Source organism: Neolamprologus brichardi, chromosome 1, assembly GCF_056152115.1.
Source record: "Neolamprologus brichardi isolate AB-2024 chromosome 1, ASM5615211v1, whole genome shotgun sequence".
NCBI classification, from domain to species: Eukaryota; Metazoa; Chordata; class Actinopteri; order Cichliformes; family Cichlidae; genus Neolamprologus; species Neolamprologus brichardi.
In genome coordinates, this window is record NC_142104.1 from 17,726,909 (window position 1) to 17,754,726 (window position 27,818).

General features: G+C 39.9%; 1 protein-coding gene across 3 annotated transcripts in view; it reads right to left on the reverse strand.

The window, feature by feature from the left end:
* The window catches only part of furina (furin (paired basic amino acid cleaving enzyme) a), an 83,359-nt gene that overhangs the window by 51,612 nt on the left and 3,929 nt on the right, over window positions 1-27,818 (reverse strand). For 2 of the 3 annotated variants that reach the window (XM_087838120.1, XM_087838135.1), the window contains exon 2: window positions 23,789-24,106. In XM_087838120.1, coding sequence (XP_087694246.1) covers window positions 23,789-23,992 — 204 coding nt within the window. In that variant the 5' untranslated portion in view covers window positions 23,993-24,106. Of the gene's footprint in view, window positions 1-23,788; window positions 24,107-27,326; window positions 27,404-27,818 lie in introns of those variants that run through there. The other variant, XM_087838127.1, reaches the window with a different exon arrangement.

Consider the following 27,818-nt stretch of genomic DNA (forward strand, 5'->3'; position numbering starts at 1 on the left):
ACAGTAATACCAAACAGGCTCTCCCCCCACCACCACTGATGGACCGCTGGGGCCATGTGAGGAAGCTGCACTCTCTTAATTTCCATCTAAAGCATTTCCATCACTGTCCTCTCCCGCCACAGAGGACTGAGCATTTTAGTCTCTGCACCCACCACACCACCACAGGTAGCTGAGCCCTCTGCACTTCAATTTAAAGGAGTGTCATGAGGGTCTCCCCAAGGTGCACAGCAGCTGCATTTTAAGAGTGAGTTTGAGGGAAATTGTGAGGTGAAGGACATTTCTGTAATGAAAACTGCCTTAAGTTAGAACATTTCTTGGCTATTTTTGATGGCCTTAGCACAATATGGAAACTCTATACTTCAAGCAGCTTCTCTCAACTCGCTCCCCGACAAAGAAGTGATTTGAAGACCACCTCTGTACTCTTAATGAAGAGTTCTGACACCTCAGTGTATATATGTGCACACACACACACACACACACACACACAGGTTGACGACCATTAAAATATTTTCCAGTTTTTCTAAGGTTAGAGGATCATCTCTCTCTAACAGCTAACGTCTGAGGCAAACTCAGTCATTGTGTTCATCAGCTCAGAAAAGAGCTTCAAGAGTTGCTCCTCTCTGGCTTTCTAAGAACAATATTTAACACTGTTCATTAGACTGGGCTCATTTTGACCATTTTCTGAGTGTTCTGTTATCTTTGACTAGTCTGGACTCTATTGTGTAAACAACAAGTAAATTAATCACCCAGAATATCCTTAATCATTATTTGTTTGTTTATTCCAGTACATCCTGCTACACAGTGCTGCCATTAAATACTGTTGCCAAGGCCCGAGGCTGTATGCATTAGTCCATGTGTGAGATCGCCCTGTTATTCCACAACAGTCACTGACTCAGTACTTCTCAATGCGCCATATGGGAAGTCGGGTGAAAGATCGCAAAACAAGACGCAGCACACATTTTGAACAGGGGAAGCCCTTAAAGCCTGTTTGTTACTGATGCTTCCATGGAGACTGAGATTCAGTTTTGACAATCTGGTATCTTTTAAGGGGGCTAGAAGGGCAAGGGAAGGTGATAAAGAATTTGGTTTGTCAAAATAAGAACAGCCTAGGTGAGTAAGGAAAGGGATTATGCACACTGGAATTCATCCACAAGTAATGCGGTGTTATTTTTAAGTGCAGCAGGGCTTTTCAAAACATCACCAAACTAGACACAACCACTGTGCATTTGATATGGTATGCTTTGCAAACATTTATGATTTAAAAAAATAAATAAATAAAAATGTTGAGCGCATATTTCAGGCTGAATAGCCGTCTCATCAGTCATTACTTATCTGTACTGCCATTGTCTTGCTTGAGGAAAGACTACACGCTGGGGCTTTGTGCTTTTATGATGTTGCAGTAAAGGTGCTAATTTGGGGGGGAAAAAAAGTCTTCCTCCTCAGTAATGGGCACCTGGTGCCTTATGGGCCACTACACACATGCACTCACATCTTTCATCCCTTTAGCTTAAATTTATTTCAACATCAATTTCACAGATAAACGTGCAGCAATAGGCGAGAAATTGATGGTGCCAAAAAGTGTTCCGGCGACTACTCACACATATGTGCTAAAACAAAATGCTACACACGCGCGCGCACACACACACACAAATTTAAAAAAAAAAAAAAAAAAAAAAAGTTGTGAAATATTTCTTCAGAAAACTGCTTCCAAGTAACTGAACAGTCTAAATGAGGCACCAGCATAGTGAGGCTCATCAGCAGCAGTGCATAAATGCATATTACAGGCACACCCACTTTCTAGCTATCTGCAAGAGATAAGATTTTTTTTTTTTTTTTTTTAGCTCTGCACTGATATCAAAGTTTCCCATAAATGAACTGCATCGCAACTGTGAACGGTACCAAGAAAAAGCCACGGACCATTTCTGAAAGCACTTTTGATATTTATCTGTTGTAAGAAACCAAAGGACATCCTGTAAGTAAAGGATCATTTCCCCGAATATCTCAGTCATCTTTAAAGTAGATAGTACAGGGAAAGCATTTTACACTTAGGTTTTATGTAGCGGATAATGGCTGGCTGGCTCTTCTGAGGAATTTGTGGGATGTCTTTTATATTCAAATACATTCAAAAGAAGATTAATAGTCACAGTTCAGCGCATCAACTTCTGAGATTTGACTTTCAAAGAAGATTTGTTCTCTCCCCCCCCCATCCCATCCAGTTAGAATGGTTAAGTATAAGCATAACCTAAGTCACATCCAGTCAACTTTATTGTGCATCTTCCAGTTTGCAAAGAACAAATCTGTCACATCACAGCATACAACACAAACATCGCCATCGATTCAATATCCAAAGGTGAGTTGGATGACATCCATTAAAAGGTTTATAGATCAGAAGGGACATAGGAACAAAAAAAAAAAAAAAAAAAAAAAAAAAAAAAAAGGTAGATTCCCAATTAAATTTACTCACTAGTAAACAGATTAGAGCAGGGGTCTCGAACTCCAGTCCTCGATGGCCGCTGTCCTGAAGCTTTTCCATGTGTCCCTGTTGCAACACGCCTGAATACAATTAGTAGGTCATTAGCAAGACTCTATAGAACGTGACTGCATGCTGAGGTGGTGATTCAGCTATTGGATTCATGTTACAGCAGCTCATGAGTGAATGAACATGGTCCAATAAAAGTACTTTTAGAAGTATATTTTTCCAAACACTTACATTAACTTAAATTTACTTGAGTAGGGTTAGGGGTTGGCACTTCAGCATGCAGTCAAGTTCTATACTCTTGCTAATTTTACTCAGGCGTGTTGCAACAGGGACACATGGAAAAGCTTCGGGACAGCGGCCCTCGAGGACTGGAGTTCGAGACCCCTGGATTAGAGTGTTACCTCCAAAAATGATGTGCAACAAGGACAGGGTTTTAGTGCTCTCAGTCACCTCACCATTCCTATCCTTGGGGCATCATTGTGTCAAAACAGGTGACTTTTATACACAAGAAGTCACACTTGGTAATGGGTTGATCCGAAATCTTTTTAATACCCCAAGAATTGTATATTCATCCGCTTTCTTCAACTTCGGGCAACAGCCTATACCTTGACAGGTCACCAGGCCTACCTTGACAGCACCATTCATACTTTCATTCACACCTATGGGCAATTTTAGATTCACCAATTACCCTAACCTTACTAACTGCATGTTTTGGACTATGGGAGGAAGACAGAGTACCCAGAGAAATTATGTAAACTCCACACAAAGGCCAGAGAGTGAATGTTAACACAGGACCTTCTTTTTTGAGGGAACAGTGCTAACCACCATGCTGCCCTACACAAAGTTGTATGTACTTCCTAAACCTTACCAAGTTGTCTTTACTGCTACAGCTAATCAGTAAACTTACTGACTGCAGATTTAAAAATCTAGTAACCCGATGATATATTAGCCATTATTTTTTCCCCTTTTAGATGTATGAAACAGATTCCCTAACATTTGTTACGTTATTTACTTGTTTACACTCTGGCCAAGTTGGCTTCTGTTGTGGTGCTCTAAACACTCATAACACTGTTGAAAGCCAACACCCTCCACATCTTCTCTTTACTTATTATTTTAATCTACTGTCCATTATAAATGCCAACATGATATATTGGCAAACACCCAATATTGGCTGATAATATCAGTCTGCAGTTAAACTAGTCAAGCTCTAACAACGAGTGGCAGTGGAAGTAAAAAGTGTGTGGGGACCCAAAGGGATATGAGCCAGGCTTTTCCGGCCGTAAACCCAGGAGATTATGCCAGCAGCATCCCTCCAACCTCATTATGAGGAATTTGCAAGTGTTTAAAATGGGATGTTACCTCCAAGCATCTGAGCACTGGTCTAGTTTATTGGGATGAGAAGTCTTTTGATGCGACACAACAGACAATCCTGCCCATCATTACACAATTTTTTGCTAATCAATAGGTGGCAAGAAGGCAAAAATAAACTTAGCTGGCAGATACAGGGAAGAAGAAGAAGGTAAAAAGTAGCCACGCATGTAAAACAGTGGAGGATCAAACTGTTTAATAAAACTAAAAAAAAAAGTTGAACAAAAACTCCACAGGTGACCTTCACGTCTCAGTTAGCAACATAGAAGCTGAGCTGATAAGCGAATAAATCAGAAGACTAAGCGGAGTACTACGCACACGCTGGGTGTAATGAGCAAATGGTGATTAGCACGGTAGTCTTATTTACGATAAGGCTGAGTGAAAATACTGTCAACAGCAATAACGTAGAAGTGAAATCAGTTCCAAGCAGATTGTCAGAGAAACTGGGCCACCGTGGCTGATGATGAACCATCATCATCATCATCTTAGGAAAGCACATCAACATAGAAATCACAGCTGCGCCCTGCTGCAGTCGCCACTGTTGCCATACATGCTGCACCTATTTGTTCCTTGAATATGAAACTGATGTGTTCATTTATGTGGGTGAATGTCAATCAATAAAATTATTCATAATTTCCTTACCCTAGGCAGTATGAACAAATACACTCTTCCAACCAAATAATTCAGCAGTCGAGGGAAGATATGTTGAATGCACTTGCAAAACAGAATTATTCATAGTAGACAGCACCATGGAGCAAAACAACTCATGTCCACATTATGAGAATGAAAAGCAGTCACTGCCTTGTCAAGGATCATTAAACTCATATGACATGGCTGCCTTTATTTCAGCTCCCTGTCAAATAAAGATGCAGGTGTGGCTTAAAAATAATATCAATTACGCACTCGTTCCATAGAGTGGAGAGTGTACAGACATTAAGCCGTGTGTACTGGCTTGCATATTGTGTGTGATCCTGGCACAGGAAACATCAAAGTCAAGCCAAACATCAATACAGTTTAAGTAACACAACACTGAGTAGAGAGAACTGTGTGTGCAAGATGAATTACCAAAAGCAATTATAAGAATAATTCACTTGCTCACTTAAATTCACTGTCAGACCATATGGTCTCTCAAAATGTGTGTAAAGTGTCTACCACTGAAAACTGACATTTTCAAAAGGAACTGTGGCTCTTCGGTGTACCCTTATGATTGGCACATCTTTTGCCAATAACCAACCGACTGACCGCAGATGAGCAAATCCTGAGCAATCCTGCCTTCTAACTCTTAGAAGGACTATAAATTCCAAAATAAACTTTATTGTACTCAATATGACCTGAAACTAGTGACTGAGATCAGAAAGTTGTCAGGAAATTGTTTACAGAGGTCACAGAGGAAACAAGCCAATGGGCCTTTAAAAAGAACACAACTTTAAGGCATTTCCACATTGGCTTCACTTTCCAGCCCCAAAAGCTACTTCCAGCTTTTAAACTGTCAGTGAATCATACTGTTGGAAGAGGTTACCAAAGTATTTCTACAGTCTTGGGATGCCTGTCAATCTACAATAAGGCAAAAAGAGGAAACACTGATGCCGTGTACTCTGGGGCTCTTTTCACATCTTTCAGGATGTTTTCTTGCAACTGTGGTATTGTCAGTTATGTCAGTGAGTCTTCCCCAACATCAACGCACTCAACTGGCAAGTAAATTCCCGGTAACTTTATCCATCATCTGTGCCAATGTTCTTTTCTTTAGCAATCACAACTTGGACAAAAAAAAAAAAGAAAAAAAAGAAGAAGAACTCACAATAAACGCAATAAGAAAAGTCCACAACGTGTGTGACACAGGTCTAAAGAGCACACTGGTAAATATCCTCAGCCTATTCATTCATGTCCTCTGTAGTGGACACACAAATCACCCAAAATTTACAATTTTCTTTGTTCTCAGGAGGACCTGCAAGACGGTTTCCTCTTAGGAGGAGGATTACTGCACGTCGTCTAACGTGAACAGATGCTGAGCCATACTCTGTCTGCACCTCCTCCTCAATCTCACTCACAGCAGGTGAGAGTGAAAACAGCAGAGCTGCACATAACACAATCGCCGAATACTAGCAGTGACCTTAAGCAGCATCGAGTCGTACTGTGGATACTATTGGCACACTAATCAGATTCAAATCAAAATGCTCACATATCACCATTAAAGCATTGTACATTTACTGGGCACAGCTAATATAGAATTAGTATAGTTGAGGCCTGATTGAAGTCGTGTATCCAGAGGTTAAAACATAAATCCTACACACAGCAGCACAGTTGCCATACACCTACTCAAACAAGTAATTACACATCATACGCTGCCTACAGATACTAAACCAAGTCCGGAATAACTGTATGTTAGAAACACCTGTGTTTGCTTCATGCTGGCAGAGAATGATGGAAGCACAACATGAAACTGACTGAAAGGGGATCAGTTATGTTACAGTAAATAAAGGGGTGTAAATAGCTACATGGGCAACAGCTGTCTCCCATTCAGTAAACAATCAAAATACAAGTTAACCAGTAATAATCTGGTTCAAAAACATAAATCAATGGATGCAACATCTGTGGGGAATTAAATTAAAGAACAATGTGTACAGTACGGAGGCAGGGCTGCTGGTAAAGTCCCTCCACACTGATGGTTGACCCACACACGCGCGCTTGGGGCAACTAAAAAGTTTGCCCAAAGAAAGTACTAAAACAATGTAAATTAGATGCCGTGACACATAGGATCAGATTATTTATAACAGTGTGACTCAATTCATTAAGTATGGAAATTTCACAATTTCCAGCATAGCTCAAGCTATTAAAATAAATAAATAAATAAAAAATTGAAGTGTCAGTAAGCTGACTTCCCAGAGTATAAGACATAGCTTACCAGTTTAACCCATTACTTAATGCGAAAACTTTTTATAGACCATTTTTCTCAGGTTTTGCACTGTGGTGGCATTTCGGGTCACATATTTCTATGGAAAGGAAAATTCCTTTCTCTTGAATAGCTCTGAGCACACAGACCGTTCAGCTGCCACAACTGCTGGATTAAGACTTCTGGCTGGCCAAACCACACTGCTGCATGGAGGCAAGGACAATGGCAGGAAAGCTGGCCACAACCATTTCCTCCAGACTAACAGACCCAGCATGGTCATTCTGTTATTTAAGAGATTCCCTTCCTCCTTCGACTTTTAATCCACATCATCTGGTTCATTTCCCCACAGTACAAGACTGCTCCGCTTAAAAGTGTAAGATCAATTAACATTGAGACAAAGATTCAATTTATCCAAATTTAAAAAAAAAAAACAACAAACAAACAAAAAAAACAACAACTTTAAATTGACTTAGATTATGTCCTTTAATTACAATTCAACTGAAACAAAATTTTTAAAAGAAATAAAAACTGAACATGGGATCAAGAATTTGAATCAGATGACACCAGTGGGTGTTTCTGCCCATTAAGTCCATTTCACAAGAACAAGTCAGATCTTTGCTGTTCAAAACACCGAGTCAGTTTGGGTTTTGAAACGGGGATGAGTGCACCATTACAAAGATGAGGGCTGCATTGGGTTTATAAGACAACGCAAAGGGTTTAATAAAATGATATAAATGCCAGCCCTATCCTAGCATCTAAGAAGATTAATAATATGCCATATATATGATTTCTGATGATAAATGTCTTGTTAAAAGGAAATATGTCAGTGGTAAACAGAAAACCACCATGAGGCGCACATTTATAACTCTCTTAAGTTTTCCCTTCACTGACTAATATGTGACTAAGCAAAAACAGAAGGCATGTCTCCTGAAACCCTAAAAAGTTGCACCAGTATCCGAGTTACTGTGAGCTGGGACAACAAGGAAGAAAGTGGAACAGAACTAAAATAGACAAACGAGCTGACCTGGTGCCAAAAAAAGGATAATAAAAGGTTTCAGGCTGTGTTGTGTGCATGTGTTGAGGGGGGTTATGATACAGCTAGTATTATAGGTCTGGAAAGCAGTGGGAGGCTGACAGTTTTCTGTGGACTAAACACTGAGCCCACTTGCTGGGAAAGCTGCCTCAGAGTCAGCACAGGACTCGGCTATTTCCCATGCACCATAATTGCTGGTCTCTGGGTTTACTTTGTGCATTGGAAGATTGAGAAATGGCAGCACTAGACTCTGAGGGAAACCTGTAAACTGTAGTATCTCCACTGGCCCACAGCAGCATGCGACTGAGCAGGCTGACGGGAACAAGTACTGTAGTCTGGACAACTGCCCTGAGAAGGAGAGCGAGCTACTGAGCCCCACCAACTATCAAAGCTATCAGAGTACCCCGTCCAAAACATTGTAACATTCCCTGAGCTGAAGTTTTTCAGAAACAGATCCAAACAGATGGACACTTGTCACAAAACACAGTCATCACAGTTTCCTTTGCTACTCGTTTCCTTTACATTGCACCAAATGCTGCTGGAATCTAACATTTTTAGGTTTTGAGAGGCCAATTCAGCTCTGAGCCTTTTTTAGCTATAATGTCTAGAGCTCTTTTACATGTATTGGTTGCGCATCTAGGGCTGTTATGCAGTTATATTAGTTAAGGGAGACATGCTTGTATTGTAGCGGTCACAATTTCCAAATCATAGAAATGTAATGCGACATGCATCTTTAAAAAGGGATCAGCTATGATTTAGTCGACGCACAGCCTAAGGTGCACTGAGATTAAGTGGGGTTTGAAGTTCTGTGATGCTGTGATTACATGTTGCCAACTTCACTCAAATTTCTGTCTTGCTACAGTACTCTTCCAACAGAAGTGTTCAGATTTCCTGATATAATACACAGAAACCGGAAGGATTTTAGCGTTTAAATGCCAGTTTATCTAATATGTAACTGTGCGCATGTGTCTAAAGTTGCCAAAATTAGACAATCTGTCTGAATAACATATTTTTTAAGCTTATACTCGAACAGGTATTTTAATAACTGGCTGGTTAGACTGGCCCTCTAAGCTCACAGCGCAGCTCCTGAACCGTGCAAGAACTACATTCCCAGGATGCAGTCTAACATGATGGAGGTGGAGTTCATCTCCCTGTGGAGATAATCACTAAATAGTATCAGCAGTGACTGGTTAACTGGTCAGCAACATAGGAATGGCCAGAGCTGGCTGGTTTGCAGCAACATAACTTTAAAAACTATTAAAACAGAGAACATAATTCTGCTGGTCAGATGAAAAAAAATAAAATAAGATCACAAAAATGCTAGAATTATTTGCCAAATATACTTGAGAGGATGTTAACATAACTGGGAAGCCAGCCCAAGTCTATCTGTGGGAATCACTATGTAAGGAATTATGGATCAAAATGATAATCACTGTTTGCAGCCCTTGAGAATATCAGGGGGGGAAAAAAAATCTTGTTATTGTAGTTTTGAGTTGAACCAGATCGTCCCATCTTAATGTAAATGGAAAAAAGGATTACAGCTTGGACCTCTTTCATAACCATTAAAAAGGACACAGCCTTCCCCCTCAGCTGCCAACATCCAGATATGTACATAAAAGTATTATTCTCCATCCAACAAACCAGTGGCTGCAAACTCCCACCACTAAATACCAGCCATAAAAAGAATCCAATTTAGCCAGCATGTCTTCAGTCAGCAAAATCATCATCCACAATAAAGAAGACGAGCATCCTATCAATAGCGAGCATCCTGGGATTCAATTTCACAAACATCTGACGAGGTGGTGGGAGAGGGAGGGGGAGCTGCAACCCACTGATGCATAGCTTACATCAGCAATAAAATATTCATGAACACTTGAGCGTACACACCAACAACTGATACAGTACATTGATATGATGATTCCTCTTCCTTTGCAACATGGATAGATGACCTAGAAAGAAACCCTGTGTTTTACAGTCTGTGTCACTCGACTGCAGAGCTCAAACTAGCCAGCTGAGAGGACTTCCATGGAAACCAGAGAACAAAGACCCGATGAGCCCATCACATCAATAAAACAGATGATATAACACGCTGGAAGGACAAACACTTTTTCCAAGGCGCGCACACACACACGCGCGCACACACACACACACACACACACACACACACACACACACACACACACACACACACACACACACACACACACACACACACACACACACACACACACACACACACACACACACACACACACACACACACACACACACACACACACACACACTACCTCCAGCACATCTAGAAAATATCTCTGCCAAGTTGGCATGATAGCAAAACATTACTGGAAACACTCAAAAACAAATAAGCGCCTACTCAGAGTAAGACATTGCAAGCCAGGAACTCCATGGTGCATGATTGGAAGCTCTGAAAAATTAATTCAAGGTGCAACAAAAGAGACCGAGAGGTATTTGGTTGTTCGTGCCAAACAGTACTTTGATGAGAATTCTTCCAAGACGGACTCGGTCTGCGAACGAAAGCAACTGTACTGACGTGCTGGTTTCATTCGGGCTGACAAAGAAATGTAACTGACGGCAAAAACAAGATGTTTCTCGTCAATACAGTAAACAAACAAATTGTACTGGCAGCCACAAAAATGTGCTGTGCATCATGTACGTTGCCAAAGAGACCATCACATTTTTCAAAATCTGATTTTCATGGTGACCAGTGACACAAAACCAGACTCCTCTCAGAGCAGAAACCTCTACCTCTGGCACTGCTGTAAAGCAACACTACCTGTATCGCTGAAGATGACACCTGATGTGAAATCTAAACCCAGCATCTCTGCTACACTACAATCTAAGACCTCAAAAGTGTTGCAATTTAGCAGGACTCCTGTTTCAAAGGTGTGGGGTTGGAGGGGGGGGTTTGCACGTAGTCGTCATAATAAAGCTCCACCCAAATGCTGCATTCCTCCCACGCTGCTGCCTCCATTAGGCTATTACAGGCTTTTAAACATTCACTTCATTGTTTTCATTGTAAGGGGCTTATCAGATCTAAGCCTTTAACCTTTTCAAACTGCAACGCAAATGACTGCTCCACCTCCCGGCAGCTTGCGTGCGTATCTTGACAACATGAGGAGAGGTAGGTCAAAGAAGATCGTTGCGCCTTTGTTTAGAGCCCCTGACATGACATCAAAAGCCAAAACCAGCTACTTTCACAAACAGATCAGTTACCGTCTAACACAATGCTAAACAATGTGGCTCACTTTACCTCCCGGCAACGTAACACTTAAACCATCCCCAAACGTCCACTGACATGAGGGAAACCAAGCAGCATCTGCTAATGCTTCATAATGAGAAACCACAGCGGCATAATGCATTCTACTGTTTTAAAACTCCACTAAGTCTCATTTGAACACATTTAGCAAGAATGCTGGTTTTCAGTGTGACACACGTTCACGCCTGGAAGGTGCCCAGTTCGACCACAGTCTTATCTCGTGGCCACTGGAGCAGATGGGTAAGTACACAGTCTAACGGCCCCTAAAAATTGGCTTCCTTCCTTGAAGTGATGTGTTCATTTCCCCACCCAAATTTACAGCGTCAGCGATAACATTTATGACCACACATTCAAAGCTTTTTTTAACTTTACATTTTCTGTAGGAACTCTACTTAAACATAAACCAAAGATATTAAAATCACCGATGTCTTACTCTGGGAAAACTGTACATGCTCCACATACACAACAAACGTCAGAGGCTTTTTGTGCCTTTGTTCAGGTGTTGACCCAGTGAAAGACAACCATTAATGGGGAGGGTTTGGGAAGTTCCCGTAGCTAAAAGTGAAGGCAATATTGCAGTTATCCACTGACCACCAAGACCCTAGAGTTTAGCCTTACATTTTGTTTGTTTTAAACACTGCCTTTAAGAAAGTATTGATCATTTGTTTTATTTATTAATTTTTTTTTTTTTTTAATTACGGTAACAGAATTATTACCTCACTCATGAAATAAAACTGCCATCCAACTACCTTCTTAATGGATACAATGAATGACCATTTCAGTCAATATGCATGTTATTTCCTCAATGTATAAAATCAAAGTCAAAACTGAAAACCACTTCCCAAAATTCAGTGTAGCTCCCTTAAATGATTTCTGCAACAACCCACACACTGCACATAGGTTTATGACACTTTGATGAGTACAGTGCACCGCCTGTGATGTTTTATACATTAATAGGCATAAAAATGTGTCACGCATTTAAGTCAAACCAGTAGCTGAACATTTTGTAGGTATTCCCCACTGTCATCATCATAATCAGCGTACAAAACCAAGAGTACTCTCCATTTCAATACTGGCATTCCTAAAATACCTCTTCTCTCAGTATGTGTACGTGCTTGTACATGTAAGCATGCTTATATTTAAAAGCTACAGAGGTGCCTGTCCACGTGTTTTCATGTCCCCTCAGCACATCTGGCTCTAGTTACAGCCCCTGTGACCTGTGTGTGGTTCTGCTCCATCCCAGCCCCCATCGCTCTGCTGTGGGAGAGCAGAGTAATGACTGAGTGCTGCTGGGCCTCTGCTGCTACATTTCCCAGGACCTCTGGTAATATGGGTGGTTCACTTCTTTGCTCAAGGCTTTAGATGGCCTCCTGCTGATCAGTTTGTTCCTCCCGCCCCCACCAATCTTTGTCTTTTTTGTCTGACTTATTTTTTTAAAAAGGAGAACAAGAGTTATGTTGTCAGAATGTGTCTCCATAAATACGGATTTGTTTCTATGTTCTCATGATGTTGGCCTTCTCCATGATTACTGCACGTCGCAACACTGAGTTTTTTGACAAGACAGCATTTATTAGTTTGACCTATAGCAGTGTCATTTTGATTAATAACCCAATCTAAAAAGATAAAAAACAGAGGTTCACAGAAACTTATCAGTGACTGAACTATAATGAGAATACCAAACAGAACGGAGCCGATAAATTTCACTGAGCCTTTGAAGTTGTCTCCATACCAGACACTGTTTTCCATCTTTGGGGAAGATAGCCTGCACATACTATTGTGACATTCTGCACAAATATGTGCACCGATTTAAACAGAAAAAACCAAAAACAAACCCATGCCAGATGAAAATGTTGCTTAATAAATGAGTGGTTAAAAAGTCCTTTTGATGTATGGAAGATTTGAGAACACAAGCCTGTCATACTTGGACACAATTATAAGAAGTCCATTGGCTTTTTCCGTTTACATTCTGCAACAACAACTTCATTGCATTAAAAGAACCAACAAGGTCAACCGTGCAACAAATGAACGAAAGGCATTTCTCCAGCAGTCCAAATTGTTTTGCAGCTGTAAAAAAATGAGTAGGCGTCGTTCTGCTTTGCTCCAACTGTATGAAGCTCGTGCTGATGCATGATATGGGCAGACAGAAGCTTTCTTGGTTATTAATATAATTACTTTGCTAGAAATTCACTATTTACTCATCTGAAAGCATTTCATCTACGAGGATTTCCAGCAGTTTACCTTTTTGTCATCTTTACACAAAGTTGCTGCCTAGCCATGAATGCATCGACTTAACTGAGCATAAAGGCGAGAAAAAAGACGAGGGAGAAAAAGAAAAAAAAAGAAAAAGATATGCGCTATCACCATACAATATGTGTGGCCAAGTCACATCTCAAATTACTTCTGTGACACAGACACACTGCTGCTGGTGTGAGGAGAGACAAGATGAGTACAGAAGTGTTTATTTTTTTTCCAGCAAGAATGAACAGACCACTGATCACCTCATTCACATGGAGCAATAAATGACTTCTAGTAAACAAATGGGGCTGTATATCAGCTATAAGAGTGAAAGTAACAAGTCATTTTTTTTTTTACAAACATACTTTTTAAATCAGTCTTTCTATGCCTAAATATAAGAGCGGGCTAATAAGATACATTATAAAACTGATGCCTGGCAAAGAGGGTCAACTCAGGCCTGCAGGGCTTGCACAACACTGGCTGAAACCTGGTCATAGTTTTGAGGTTTTCAAAGAGAAAAAAAACAAAACAAAAAACCTTTGATTACAAGTTCAAGGCATGTTCAATTGCTGACAAAATCTGTAGATGAAGCAAGATTAATCAGCTCAAACCTTCAACCCTTGCTGGCATTTTTATGGTAATTTCTAAGCTCCAAACACAGACAAAATTTAATGAAAAAAAAAAATAGTGTAATACAAAACTTTCACAATAAGTGTAATTTAATACTTGGCTCATCAATAAAAAGGATTCCAATATCAGTTACAGCGTTTTGTGCTGGTAATGGATTAGGATTTAATTTCAGGTGGCTCTAAAGTCCTTGCTTTCAACACAGAAGTCTCCAGCAGAGCAAACAGGATAAGTCGATCTCTGCAGTTCATTAACTTTCAAAGAAGTGCAGCTGCACTGAGATGAAGTGAGATCTGGGTCTGCTTAGTGAGAGAGAGGCTGAAGCGTGGAATAAAAGGGAGCCTCTCTCATTAACAACAGCACAAGGGCCAGAGACACTACAGAGATACACCACCCGCTGATGAGCAACTGTCCCAAGAAGAGAAACGATACATTCATCTCTAGATTAGAACAAAAATAAATTTAAAAAAAATCTTTTAATAGTTATGTACCAACTAACGGCCCAAATCCAACAGTTCAGTACTGGTTTGCGCCATTCGTTACTGAACTTCAAAGAAGCAAAGTCTTTAAGGCACATGCTACACGACTGTACAGGGCTGCACACTCCATTGGAGCCATCAGCTCTCATTGGCTAAAGTGGACCAGAGCCACAGTACATAGAGTGGTGTGTTAAAGATTTATGAAGATATGGCACAAGTAAATCAGCTTACAAAATATGCTTAAGTATACTAAAATATTTAGAAGTACAATCAACACAGCTGGTGTGTTTAAGCCACATTTGACTCAAGGACCCTTAAAGGCCCTCTGGGAACAGTAACATCATGCATGATGATGCACAAACCGTGATCCCAGTATAATAACCGTTGTCCCTCGAAGCTTTTGCTAAACACACACTGTAGACCAACCGATTCCGAATAATTTTAGGATCCTTGTAAATTTATCAATTCTATACACCATATCTACCAGATAAATTACACTGGCTACTGTATATTTCCTTTGGTGTTTACATTAGAGAAAAGAAAAAACACAAAAGCCTTTCTCAACATCAAGTCCAGAAAGGCTTTTCCCCAGACCTGCATGCGCTTCGTTTTTCCCAGATGAACCCACTTTCCATGTCAGCTACAGAAAAAGCAAAGAACAATTTCACAGTTTGTGACATTTCACACTTCATATTTACTTCAAAGTAGGATGTTGCTAGTATCATGTTAGGTAGCTACAGCTCAGTGAATCAGAAAAGAGGCGTTGATTTAACCCTTATTTAGCTATTATGAAGGTGCTGATCAGTCTCTTTTCCGGCAGATGAACACTGTGCTTAGCAGCACAAAGGGGGGGGGGGGGAAGAAAAAGAAAAAAAGCAGAAGCACCTGCGCATGATTGTACAAATCATGCAGCGGAGCTCCTTTCAACACTCAGCAGGTAGTTTCTTCCCCATCATCTGTGGGCCAATCATGACAGCTCAGAAAACTTTCCAGCAAATTTCTTCAAACCCCCCCCAACCACAGTTAATCACTTCAGGTCTCCAGAGTCCAATTATGCATTCTGTTCCTTCAGTCTTTCTATGCTGATGCTTTTCTCTGATTCAAGGCTATTGTGCATAGTGATAAAGTTTCACCAGAAAATAATTAGTCCTTTTAGCAGGTACTTACCGTTTACCAGACCAGAGAATCTGTTTTCAGGTTTTGTAGCCAGAACACTTTTATCGCTAAACTTCTGACTTAGACCCTTCATCAAATCTCATTTTCTGCACATTTATGCTAAAAAAAAAATTTTTTTAAAAAAATACAATTAAGAAACCGGTTCTGCCAAAGCATGACATGCTAGGTACACTCAAGTAACCAGGGAGAAGTCTTAAAATTAATTATGTAAAATGTGCTTCAAACAGGCCTTATTTAAAAGACAAACTGGCAGCTTAAGTCAAGAAAATATGCCTTCACTGTATGTCCCATACACTGCATAAATACCATAATACTACACTGAACAAATTTAATAACAGAAACCATTCAGTGCTGCTGACAACACACTTTACTCAATGATTAAAGCATGAGAAACTACTCATGTCCACGGGGTGTGACAAAGTCTGATTCAGAAAATGAAAAATGAGAAGACGGTGAGCGAGGAAAACAAACACTGATCATAACCCAATCTCACAGAAACCTCCTTCAAATGAAAGGAAACTTTACTTTTAACAAGCTCTGTAGACAAGTTCAATTCAACAGGGCCAGACAGTCCCATGTTTTGTTTTAGTTCAGTTTATGGATTAGTGTAAATATACTTTGTGACATGTTTTATTTAGCCTGCATCAGCAAATTAAAGTAGTTAAATAAACTTTATTTCACTGTGGCAAACCTTTAAAATCTTCCAATACACATAATTTACCACAAAACTCTTTAGACACCTACGCCAAATGTTTTTCCATTAAATATGACAGGTCTTGGATCATTTTAAAGAAAGAGGGGAGAGCTATATACCTGGCTCACCTACTTAAACGTAACATTATGTTCTGGGATTTGACATTTTCTGATGTCATTTTACCCATTTAAAACTCAATGACTGATTGGTAAGTGTTTGCTCGCTGTTGCTAGGTGAAATCAGTCACAGACAGGGTGCTACCACTGGTCACTGGCAGACTGATGCGGTCGTACGTAGTTTGAATGGAATATCACCTTCAAAGTAAAAGTTCCAGTTTGCCTCTTACTTTTCACAATAACGAGGAGGTTTTTGGTGCCGCGCCATATAACTCTTTGCAATCAATTTCAGCTGTCGACTCCCACCAACCTTCAGCAAAAACTTGGGGTATGCACATGTTTCCCCAGTAACCAGTAGTTGCCAGGGTGTCGCCAACTGGTCTCTAGGCTTGTGGGTCTGTGGGCTTAGATGCACAATAAATGTTGCAACACAATCAACACACCAAGTTAACACTTCTGTGTAAAAGTGATCATAAAAATTCTGTTGGCAATAATGTATTTGGTAAGAAAAACAAGAAACTGTCTCAATGCCCCATGAAGAAAAAAGTTTTAATTTGCCTGTAAAAGTTTAAGTTAAAAGTAATCTGGGGAAAGAAAAAAAAAAAAAAAAAAGCTTACAAACTCAGCTTTATCTTTTGAACTAAGAACTGTGGGCTAGATTGAAGAGACGTTCAGGGGGCCCTAAGTGTGCTGCTGTGTCATGAGTTACTGAGACACAGGAGACTCATCACATGCACTTCATCAGAAGGAGATAATTTCCATCTTTTTTCGCTACTCCTTTAATCTTGTGCTGGACAGAATATTAATCATCTTTTTTTTAAGGGGGGGGGGGGTCTTACCACTTCAAAAAGGAGGAAGAAATGAGCACATTACACAACAGAAACGGGTCAAGATGGTGCCATGGAGTACAGTGAGAGCACTATACAGAAACAATCCTCTCTTACAAGCAAAGCCCTGGGGTAGACCAGCAGAACAAGCCAGGAGGGCAGTTGGTCTCTAAATAGATCAGCATCAAGAACACAGGCGTTTTTATCCACCAGCAGCAACATAAAACCACTGCTCACAAGAAGGGAAGTGACAGGCTTCTGAGGACTTTGGCTTTGAAGTGAGTGAACAAATAAATGAGCTATTGATTCATTATCCTTTTGATTCCACCTCTGTTTATGAATAATCAGAGGAAAAACTTACCAATACCAAGGAAACATTTTAATTACTTTAAATTATTATTTTTTCATATTAACAAACACTAGTATCCTTCACATTTCAGGAGCAGGAGGAAGCAGAAAAAGGTTCTACTGACACAAGCTCTTTGCAGTAAAAGCAACACTGTGTTAACGTCTAAGACTTCCAAGGAAGCACAAGTTAAAAATGATGACATGCCAACTTCCCCATTCTTTAGTAATTCCAAGACATGGTGTTACATAAATACCTCACGAGTACAAGCAGCACGATTCTTCAATAAAAGAAAGCGCAAGGTTGACCTGCGACATTTTCAGAAACTATGTTGCTGCATTTTCAATTATGCCTTTGATCTTATTCCATCTGATCCCATTCACTGATCACACTATAATGATTTTTAACATTGTGTCAGTCCTTATCAAATCACATCTTACCACCAACAGCAATTCCCCTAATCCCATTTGACCATTTATTTAAATACCAGCATAATGGAGGAGCAATTGAAACAGATGTGCCACGAAAATTTAAGGTCCTCTTGAAAAACTGCAACGCACGTCTGACGATCTGGGCAAGAAACTGGGCCTTTAAAATTTAAAATAACCATCCGGAGACACAAGTTGGCAGTTAATACCCATTTGCCACAGTGTGAGTCAGCAGTTTCCTAATTTTATTACTTTTACTTAGTTTTAATTATTATCCTTATTCTTAAATGGCCCTATAATCTTGACGTAATGTCAAAGTGAGAGGCGTAATCTATTTGCAGACCACTTGGTCAGAGCAACCCTTTACTTTTAAAAGAGATAGTCTGGTTAATTTGAGGCACATTTACAGGAACGTCTCTGCCTTTAACAATCAAGGGAGGATGAGAAAAAAGAAAGACTTATAAAGGCAGCCAAGTAAGGGGTAGCACATAGAGGCAGTATAGCTCAGTTGTGACAGTTTGTGCACTTAGTGTGTCAAGAGTTTTACATGATTTGCTGCCATCAGACAACAGCTTGATGGCAGCTTTCAAGTTTCTGCACCGTAAAACAACCAGCTCGAGTCTCACAGTCTCTGGCTCGGTTTGATTGATTTGCAGTAAAAGAAAACAAACTGGACTTAAAGTGAAGTTTACCTTCAACACAATTTAAAGTACTAGCACCAGCAAAGAAAGACTGACGAGCTGCACCAGCTGGGTGGATATTTTTGTCTTAACACAAAAAAAAAAAAAAAAAAAAAGGGGAGATCAAACAACAACAAAAACTATACATGTATAAAAAAACAAAAACAAACCCCTTGATTTAATGGCACTGTGATTCTGATTCAGCAGCCCCAATACAAATACTAAAAACTGAATGAGAAAATGTCAAAAATGTCAAATCAAAGTTAAATATCCATTACCATTTAAAAAAAGAAAACACATAACCCTGACTCACTGCTTTGGGTCAGCCAGCTAGACTTTTGTTGCCTGTGAATCCCCTGCTCTACAGAACAGATGACACATAGATTACTCAAAAGGAAAAGTACTCAGTAGCTGCAGTCATAAATCCGACTGGTATATAAAGACACATAATGAACTGAATGCACCACATAAAAACGAATCGCTCATTGAGCAAAATTATCTCAAACTTATCTACCCGACTCGTGCAATGCATCATGTACGATTTGTTCTTCATCTTTTTGTTTACAGAAATGTCTTCGCCCAGGGTTTGGTCCACTAGGCACATCAGAGTTTGGACATGTCCATCATTGGTGGGTTTTATTTTGCCAATTTACTTCTCTGCCTCTTTTGAACATGTCAGTGAATTACAGACTTGTACAGGGTAACCGTCTGAAGATGAGGCCTCCTTGGGCGGCTGTAGCTCAAGTGGTAGAACAGGCCATCTACTAATCGGAAGGTTGCTGGTTTGATCCCTGGCAACTAACCCCAAGTTGCTCTCCGATGCAACTATCAGAGTGTGAATGTTCGATAGAAAGCACTAGAAAGAGTACTTCTGAATGGGGCACATTGCATAAAGTGCTTTGAGTGCTCAGGTAGAGCAGAAAAGAGCTATATAAGAACCAGTCCATTTACCATTCCTTTTTGTTGTATTGAAAGAGTTATACACAGATGTTACTCTAGATTCTTAATAGTATGATTAGCAAATCTAAACAGTGGAGACCTGACATTGTAAGTTAAAAGGTAAGACAAAGCACCACTGTGGAAGTTTCCATTAAACTGTCAAGACTCATAAGAAATCCACAAGAAGCTAGCTAGCTACTGCTAGCGAGCATCATTATCTGAAATAACCCAATGTTCTCGGTTGTGCATCCTGAAATTTGAACAGTATATGAAGTAACCCATATGTGAAAAACGGGATAATCTTACACAACCACAATGGCGCTCTGGGTTCAGCATCTTGCCCAAAGAGACGTCAGCATGTGACCTAAATGAGTGTGGTTCGAATCACTAACCTGATTAGCAGACGTTCCTGCCAACCACGTTATCCCCAACTTTTAATGTGAAGGATTTTTTTTTGGTCCCAATTTTCGCCCATATCACCTAATTTACAGGACCAGGATGGGACAAGCAGCGATAACTATATCTAATGATGGCTGTTGGACTGATGGGTAATTTTAACCTATAAACTGCAATTAATGCAGACACCTTCATGAGAACATGCTCTCGTGTCACATAAAAATTGTGGGTTGGCTAAGGGAGAGGTTTGTATGGATGCCATAGAGCGAGCAGCATAAGTGAAGGCGAAATAAAAACAACCATCATCAGCGCTATAAAACCTGCCCAGCTGCAGTCTTTGATCCTCCCCTCCAGCTCCCCTGCTTAATTTGAACACCTGCACACACCGAGCCACACGCACAGCCCCGCTGCTCACACACGCCACGCCTGGCCACACATCGCTCACACAGCAAATCTCACTTCCCATCAGCTGTAGGCAGAAGCAGCAAACAGATTTGTTTGTTTCCATCTCTGAAGGATTTACTTCATTTTAATCAATGAGCAGTGATGTTATGCCGTCGGGGCAGCGCAGAGCATGAGCGCGTCTCTGTTTTAGTTATCACTTATGGTTATAGCTAACCTTTCAAAGATCATTAGCAAAATGCCAAGGACTGAACAGATGTGGGCGTTTCATGTCATTTACTCTTAAGGTTTCATATGCAACTGGATGTCTCCTGAAGCCTGTGCCTAAAACGGTCAATTCAATTAGAGCTGCAACGAGGGATCATTTTCACCACCAACTATTCTATTGATTTAATAAAAGACATCTGTGAAAACATCTCATCGGTTTTACAAATCTATAAATGTCTTTGTCTCTGTGTGTCAAACAGCTCAAAATACCCAAAAGACATTTGAACCACAGACTTCTAGAACAAAAAGCATTTCCACCCATTCCCTTAAAACCAAAACACAGTTCTGGAAATGTGTTCACTGCTTTAATAAACTGAGTGCCTGCTGCATCTTTGTTAAGACAAAATCATTAGAAAAAGGTTATCATTCATTTTTTTGTCCTTTCCACACTAACCTTGAGTGCACACAGAGGAAGTTAATGCTGGTAACGATCGGTAATCCGTCTTGTGAATTTCTCTTTGATAAATCAAACCCAGGTTTTCATAGGATGCCAGCAGCCCAGCATGTGCACATTAGGACACAGGTAATGGTGGAATTCCTTAGCAGCATAAGATGGCTGCCATAGTTCTTCCTGCAGAACATGTACGAGGTCAGGGCTGATGCCTTTTTAAGCAGGATAGTGGATCTAATGTTGGGCTGTATTTACTCACCTATTCTCAAAAACACCAAACATGTATACCATGTTGTGGATCAAAAAGGGGGGGGGGGAGGTTTAATAAGAGGGATAACTGATTTAAGTGAAAACCTGGAACATCTGTTTTTCATTCAGTTCATGTTTCAGACTTCAGAGACCTCAAGGCTTTACTCAGCATCTTTCCAGTTAACTTTATTAAGCCTGCTTTGTTAGATAGACCCACGCTCTGCCCTTTTTCCTGTCTAGATGCTGCGTCAAGACTACCTCATCAATCTACCTCTGGTCAGACAAAACAGTCCATTTTCCTTCCATAAAACATCATAAAATCTTTTAAGTTGCTGAGACAGGCCGAACCATGCGGAACGTCATCTCCAGGGTGCAGTTTTGTAACTACATGGGTGTAATTGCTTTGTCTGGGTTTCTTGTTATTCACAGCCAATACATAGTTAAAGGATTAAATGTGTAGGATTACTCACTAGTCTTCATGCTGTGATTCAGAGCGAGAATAACATTCCTAGTCACGACCAGTAATACCATATGGTGCAGTGCGGAATATTGTTCCCTGAAAACAAGGTGAGGCTACACGGACTGAAACATCTGCTTGCTCCTCAATCATTTTCTAAACCAGTCAAAATTAACATTTTTAAAAATTGTATATTTATAAAAACAAAAGTAATACAAATGCACACTGGCATTTAAAAAGGAGACAAATGGGTCACTACCTACGAGCTTACCTCGGTCCCAACTCTGTCAGCTTGTTAGTGTTTTTAAAAAAAAAATCACGTGAAACTTTATTAAAATTTATGCGACATTGCAAAAAAAGTATTATTTACATGTATAATTTGAATTGATTTGAGTTGTTGGTGAGTGTTTAACACTCACCAACAACTTAACCATTCCCCAGTCTAATTAAATAATGTTTAAATAAAGTTTATTTTACAAATATATCCACTAGTTTTCACTTTCTTGGGGTGAAATAATAGATCCAACGTAACACAGCTCTGTCACATATACTTAAAGTTACTTGTTATGATTGTTTCATACAGAACAAAACAATTTTGAAGCTTGAAAAATCCATTTCCCCGAGACATGTTGGCCACATTTCCTTTCCGAGAAGAAATAAAAATAATAAAAACTTTATAGGGACTCATTACTATTCCATACAGACGTATAAAACAATTTAAAAGGAGGTTATTTATTTATTTAGATACTTTTCACAAGCTGCAGTATTACATCTGTGGTTTTATTTCATACATGGGTACTGGCTCTATGTTGACTTTAAAGCTTATTATTCTAGTGTGACACCTGTTGAGCCATTTCTCCCCTCCTATTGGGTTAGCTGTTAATCACCGATACATGACAACAATTCAGCTTTTGAACAGTAGTCAAGACAAAGAAAACACTCCTTCATGCTGAAAGACTAAATTAACCTTTCCCCTCTTTTTCCTTTGCAAGGGGAGGGTGTGATGGAGTTAAAGGATAACTTTGTTAATTGGTTTCCATCGAGTCCAAACAGGAAGTCATTAAAAAGTGCCTGAAGATTACAGGAAATAATTATCTGTAAGTTGCTGGCCATTTCTTCTGAGTTTGAAAACTATGGGAATTGTAAAATCTTCATTTTAAAGCTTTCGCATATTGAAAGCAGTTCAAAAAAAAAAAAAAAAAGGATCAGTACCAAGTTTACGAATATGCACAAAAATCTGCTCATTATTCAGTGTTTTCACCTATGTCTTGTTTACTTAGATTCTTTAATATTGTCATCAATAAAAACTATAGACGTTATGAGGCGTTTCCTGCTTTAGGGGAGGTTTGTATTTAGGGGAGGTTTGTATATTTGTATACTGCAGTTTTAGCCTACAGTCCCAACTAGCTCACTACCTAGCGCTAAGAAAACGAAAACCATTTTTTTAAGACTATTTAAAAATCAGATTTCTTGGAAGAAATTCATGCTTCTTGTAGAACCCATCTCATAACAATGATCATGTAAAAAAACACTGGCAGGACAGGTAATACATAATGCTTCATCACACCATAACAATACAGCCACACAATGGGCCAAAGAACAGAAAACCGGTTTTAACTGGAAACATCAACAATGTGAAGAAATCAGAGTGCTTGTCTTCCGATGACAAAATTTGCTCTCAGACTGCTGAGAAACAGCAAGCCAGAAAACAATGGCTTTAAAAATAATCACTAAAATCATCAAGAAACTCTCATAAAGGATTTCATAAATGTTTAGAGAATATAATAACAGAATTTACCAAATCAGAAATTAGACATAACAAGGGCACACTGTGCTCATAGCTGCAAGCCCACCTTCTTTCTTCAGGAATTAGATAAGCCCTATATTTAGATAGTCAAATTGAGGTTTGTTTAAATTTCATATGAACTGTTTACCCCTAATCAAGAGTACTTCAGGTCTTTGACACTCCGATATGAAAACAATGCAACAGCAAATGCAGGAAAAGAAAAAGAAAATGCAGTTTATTACTTACGTGTCCATAGTTGATGAATCCATGTTTGCTAGCAATTTGATCAGCCTCCTCCTGACCTCCAGGTATGTGGACAGCCCATGTGTTGGTGTAGACCTTCTGACCCTGTACCGGTCCACAAACCAGCAACACCAACAGAGGCACAAGCAACAACTCCAGCAGCCTGAACCTGCGGCCTACGGAGGGAGATGGATGGCCAGTAGCCATGGGTTCCCCTAGTGCAGCACAGTCACTGAGCACAGCGCCTCTCCAACAGGCCGGGGCTGCTCACAGTACATGCAGGTGCACGGAGCGTCAGAGAAAAGGAAAGTCACAAATCACCTGAAAAGAAAAGGCAAAAAATAACAAAAGGTACAGTATTAAAACAAGATACCGTAAGGTTTTAAACTAACAAAAGATTTAAAGATACACAAATCAAATTTCCACAGAACACAAGAACAAACACACACAAGGGAAAGAGGGGAAAGTAAACAGTTTAATTTTAACCTTATCGCCTTCCTTTATTTGGTGGATTAAAGAACATAAAGGGGAACAAGAAAGAAATAGGCTTGGTGTGGAACTTTACAGATTTTAAATTACACTGTAAAGTGACTGCAGAGGTGTTGCAAAGAAAACTGACCACATTAAATATGTTAATCTGTTTTGTTCATCCACCCCAACAGGAGTTCTGACCACGCACGTTGCAGCCCAACTAAACACAGCCATTTGATAATCCCACAGGAAGAGCCGGACGCCCAGCCCCAAAATGATGTTGCGGTCAGACACGCAGCGGCAAATTGTGGTGTTCACGCTCTCTTGGGAGGATACAGTAGATGCCGTTTACAAAATAAAAAATAAAAAAAATGCTGAGGTATACCAAGTTGGCAGCAGAGGTGGAGAAATGTGGTTGGAAAGCTAGACTACGCCCCGGATGCTGGGGGATCACAGCAGAGGCAGTTTTGGTATGAGGTGCAGGATCGGCTTGAGGGAGGAGTTTGAATGCCTGAAGGTAGCAGCGGCAGCCACCGAATGGCTGAGGCCAAGGACAGAACATCAAGTGTTAGAGGAGAGAAAAAAAAGTTTCCGATTTGAGTGATGCCATTTCTTTGTAAAATGCTAACTGATGCGTTATCAGCCACTCATTGGAAAACATCTAACACAATCTTATGAATGAGACAAAGCAATTTATCTTATCAAGCCACAGCAGCCAGTGCGAGCCGAGAGATCTCAGCTTGCGGTGATTGTTTGCTGATACAATTTCGCGTCTGAGCTGTTGTTTAGAGTCAAGGTCAGCTGTGGCTGTTGAGACCATTATCCAAAGTGCTAACTCTGTTGTAATCTTAAGCTCACTATGCTGCACTAAATAAAGTGCTTCCATTCGGCCTTTTCATCGCATCTGTTCTGCTGTGGGACGGAGCTTTCCATCCTTTCGCGGGTGTTACAGCCTCTGTGTTATCCATTCGACAAATTAAAAGACTTGAAATTATCTCGCACTCCGAATGAACAAACAAGCGCTTCGAGATTTCCCTGAGCAGTTTGTTGTGAGGCACGCATGATGCGTTAAGAGGTGGAAGGAAAATTTAGCTGTCACTTTTAGTGCACTTTTAGTGTTAGCAAAGACAGATTAAAAATATCCCACCAATCCATTCATCACAACAACAGCACACAAAACAACATCTTTACTATATGAATATTACATATATTTACATCACACACACACACACACACACACACACACCTTATCTAGGTTTGAGGTGCAATAGGAAGCAATCTAAATAGGAATGTTTAATCCCTGTCCTGTTCCCTGTCGTTTTTCCTCCAGTTCTTCCCAGGAAGACACTGCAGCATTCCCAAGCCAGGCAAGAGACAACATAATTTCTCCATCAAGTTCTGAGTCTGCCCTGGAGGTCTCGTTTCAGCTGGATATGTCAAAAATATCTCACTTGGGAGACATCCAAGGCAGATGTCCAAATCAGCTCAAGTGGCCCGACACTGGTTGTCAACTTCTCTTAGAATTCCAGGATTTTACACCAGAAAAACCCATTAATCAACAGATATGTGACCAAACTTTGTGTATCACTTAGAACTTGATACATGAGCCATCAAGAACAGCCTGATACTTCTGTCCATGCCTTGAGATAAGGGAAGACATTTGGATCCAGATTAGTTTGTTACATTTTCTTCATTAGAACATCAAGACAATGTCTTCTGGGTTTCTGATTTAACTCCTTCCAAAATTCCTATAACAATGACCTGCATCCACACCAAAGTTTAATCACTTGTAATTCGGGAAACCTTTTAGTAACACTGAGTAAGCCTGAGAAAACTAACCAATAAACAAACAAAATCAAATCGATTATGACCTCCTTGGTGGAAGTAAATAAACAATGATTATCTACTCACTATTTTGTCGTTATCAAAAGCTGATACTCTGCTGAACACTCAACACAGCTCAAGGCTGCTTCCCAGGAACCTCTGCACTGTCAAATGTCAAAACACCTCTAACAGCAATTTGTCCTAAATGTGCAACTTTAAGTGCGATTTCTTTTTTTGTTAGGTTTATATCAACCTTGATGTAAAAAAAAAATGAAATAAAAATATGTGGTAGATCTCCATCACTTCAGTATTAAAGTTTCTAGAACAATGGTGGCTGTACTATTGCTCCAATGGTGGAGCTTATTGCTCAGAAACACAGAGGAAGTCTCCTGGCATAACCTCCTCTTCTGCATACATGTCAAAACATCTTTATCTTTTGTTGCCAGAGGCTATACACTGTAAGAAAATGTCTTTGGTAACTTTATTGCCTAACACAAATACCAGATTAACGCAGAGCATGCCAACTCGCTTGAAATAACAACATCTACCTTTTAAAAGCTCCTTGTTATCTGGAATAAATAATGCACATGTAGAACTGACAGGCTGCATGAGGTGAGGACTTAAAAGTGTACATCAGACATCAGAGTCCAGACATTTACTCATCTCTTTACTAGGTCCGACTTTGTTCAGTGTGTTGTGAAGCCACAGGTCACATCATTAGCAAAAAGCAAGCAAACAGGTCACCCCGGTTCTGGCTGACATGTCAAGCTGCTAATCTATGTCAGGACGTTTCAAGAGTAGATTTTCATTGCATAAATCCCTTCACATCAGAAACAACTATAAATAAAAAGCAACATGTATAAGAAAGCGAGCAGAACAAATCAGGTGTCAGAAATACATCTCAAAAACACCCAAATCCCTCCATCGCCTGTTAATTCCCTCTCTCTGTTCAGATAAGCCTGTTTTACAAACACAGAAATATCTAGCTAAATTAAAAAATTAATCCAAACGCGCCATATTAATTACACGTTTACCTTTTCATTGCCCACTCAATTTGTACTGAAATAGACACACAAGAGTTTGCTCCTGTGTGGATTTTACATCCTTCTGAAAAGCTCAAAGGTTACAAGCTACTTAAACAAATATTTGCATAAGTATTAAAATTAGGTTAAAATGATCAGATTTTTCTAATTAAAAGGAGTCAAGCACTCAAAATATTACAGACTAATATGACGGCATAACTCACTTTACTTTGTCTTCTTTCCTGTAATGCAGTAAGTATCAGCGAGTGGCCGATCCCTGTGCTCTGTTTGGTTTGACACGCACCTTCTTTAAAGCACTTTTGCCTGTGACCTCACCTCAGTGCTCAACCACTCAGTTTCTCCAACGTCAGCTTGGAAAACCCACATACCGTGGCCCAACAACCACTCAACTACTTTACAGTCTGCGAGAGACAAAGACGAAGCCGACCGCTGGGCTGCGAGGTCTTTAGTGTTACCACGGTAAATGATACCATATGTCAGACTGCGATAACACAGGTTATTACAGAAAAAACCTGCACCATATTATAATTAGCCAAGTATCATTAAACTCAAAGGATAATACCGCCCTCATTACCAATCTCATCAGGACAATTTAGAAAGGAAAACAGTTTACACCTCATCAGTTTATTGTTTACATTTTAATGAGATAAAAATGAACTCAAATGCATTTAGCCCATATGACCCTTTGAGAAATT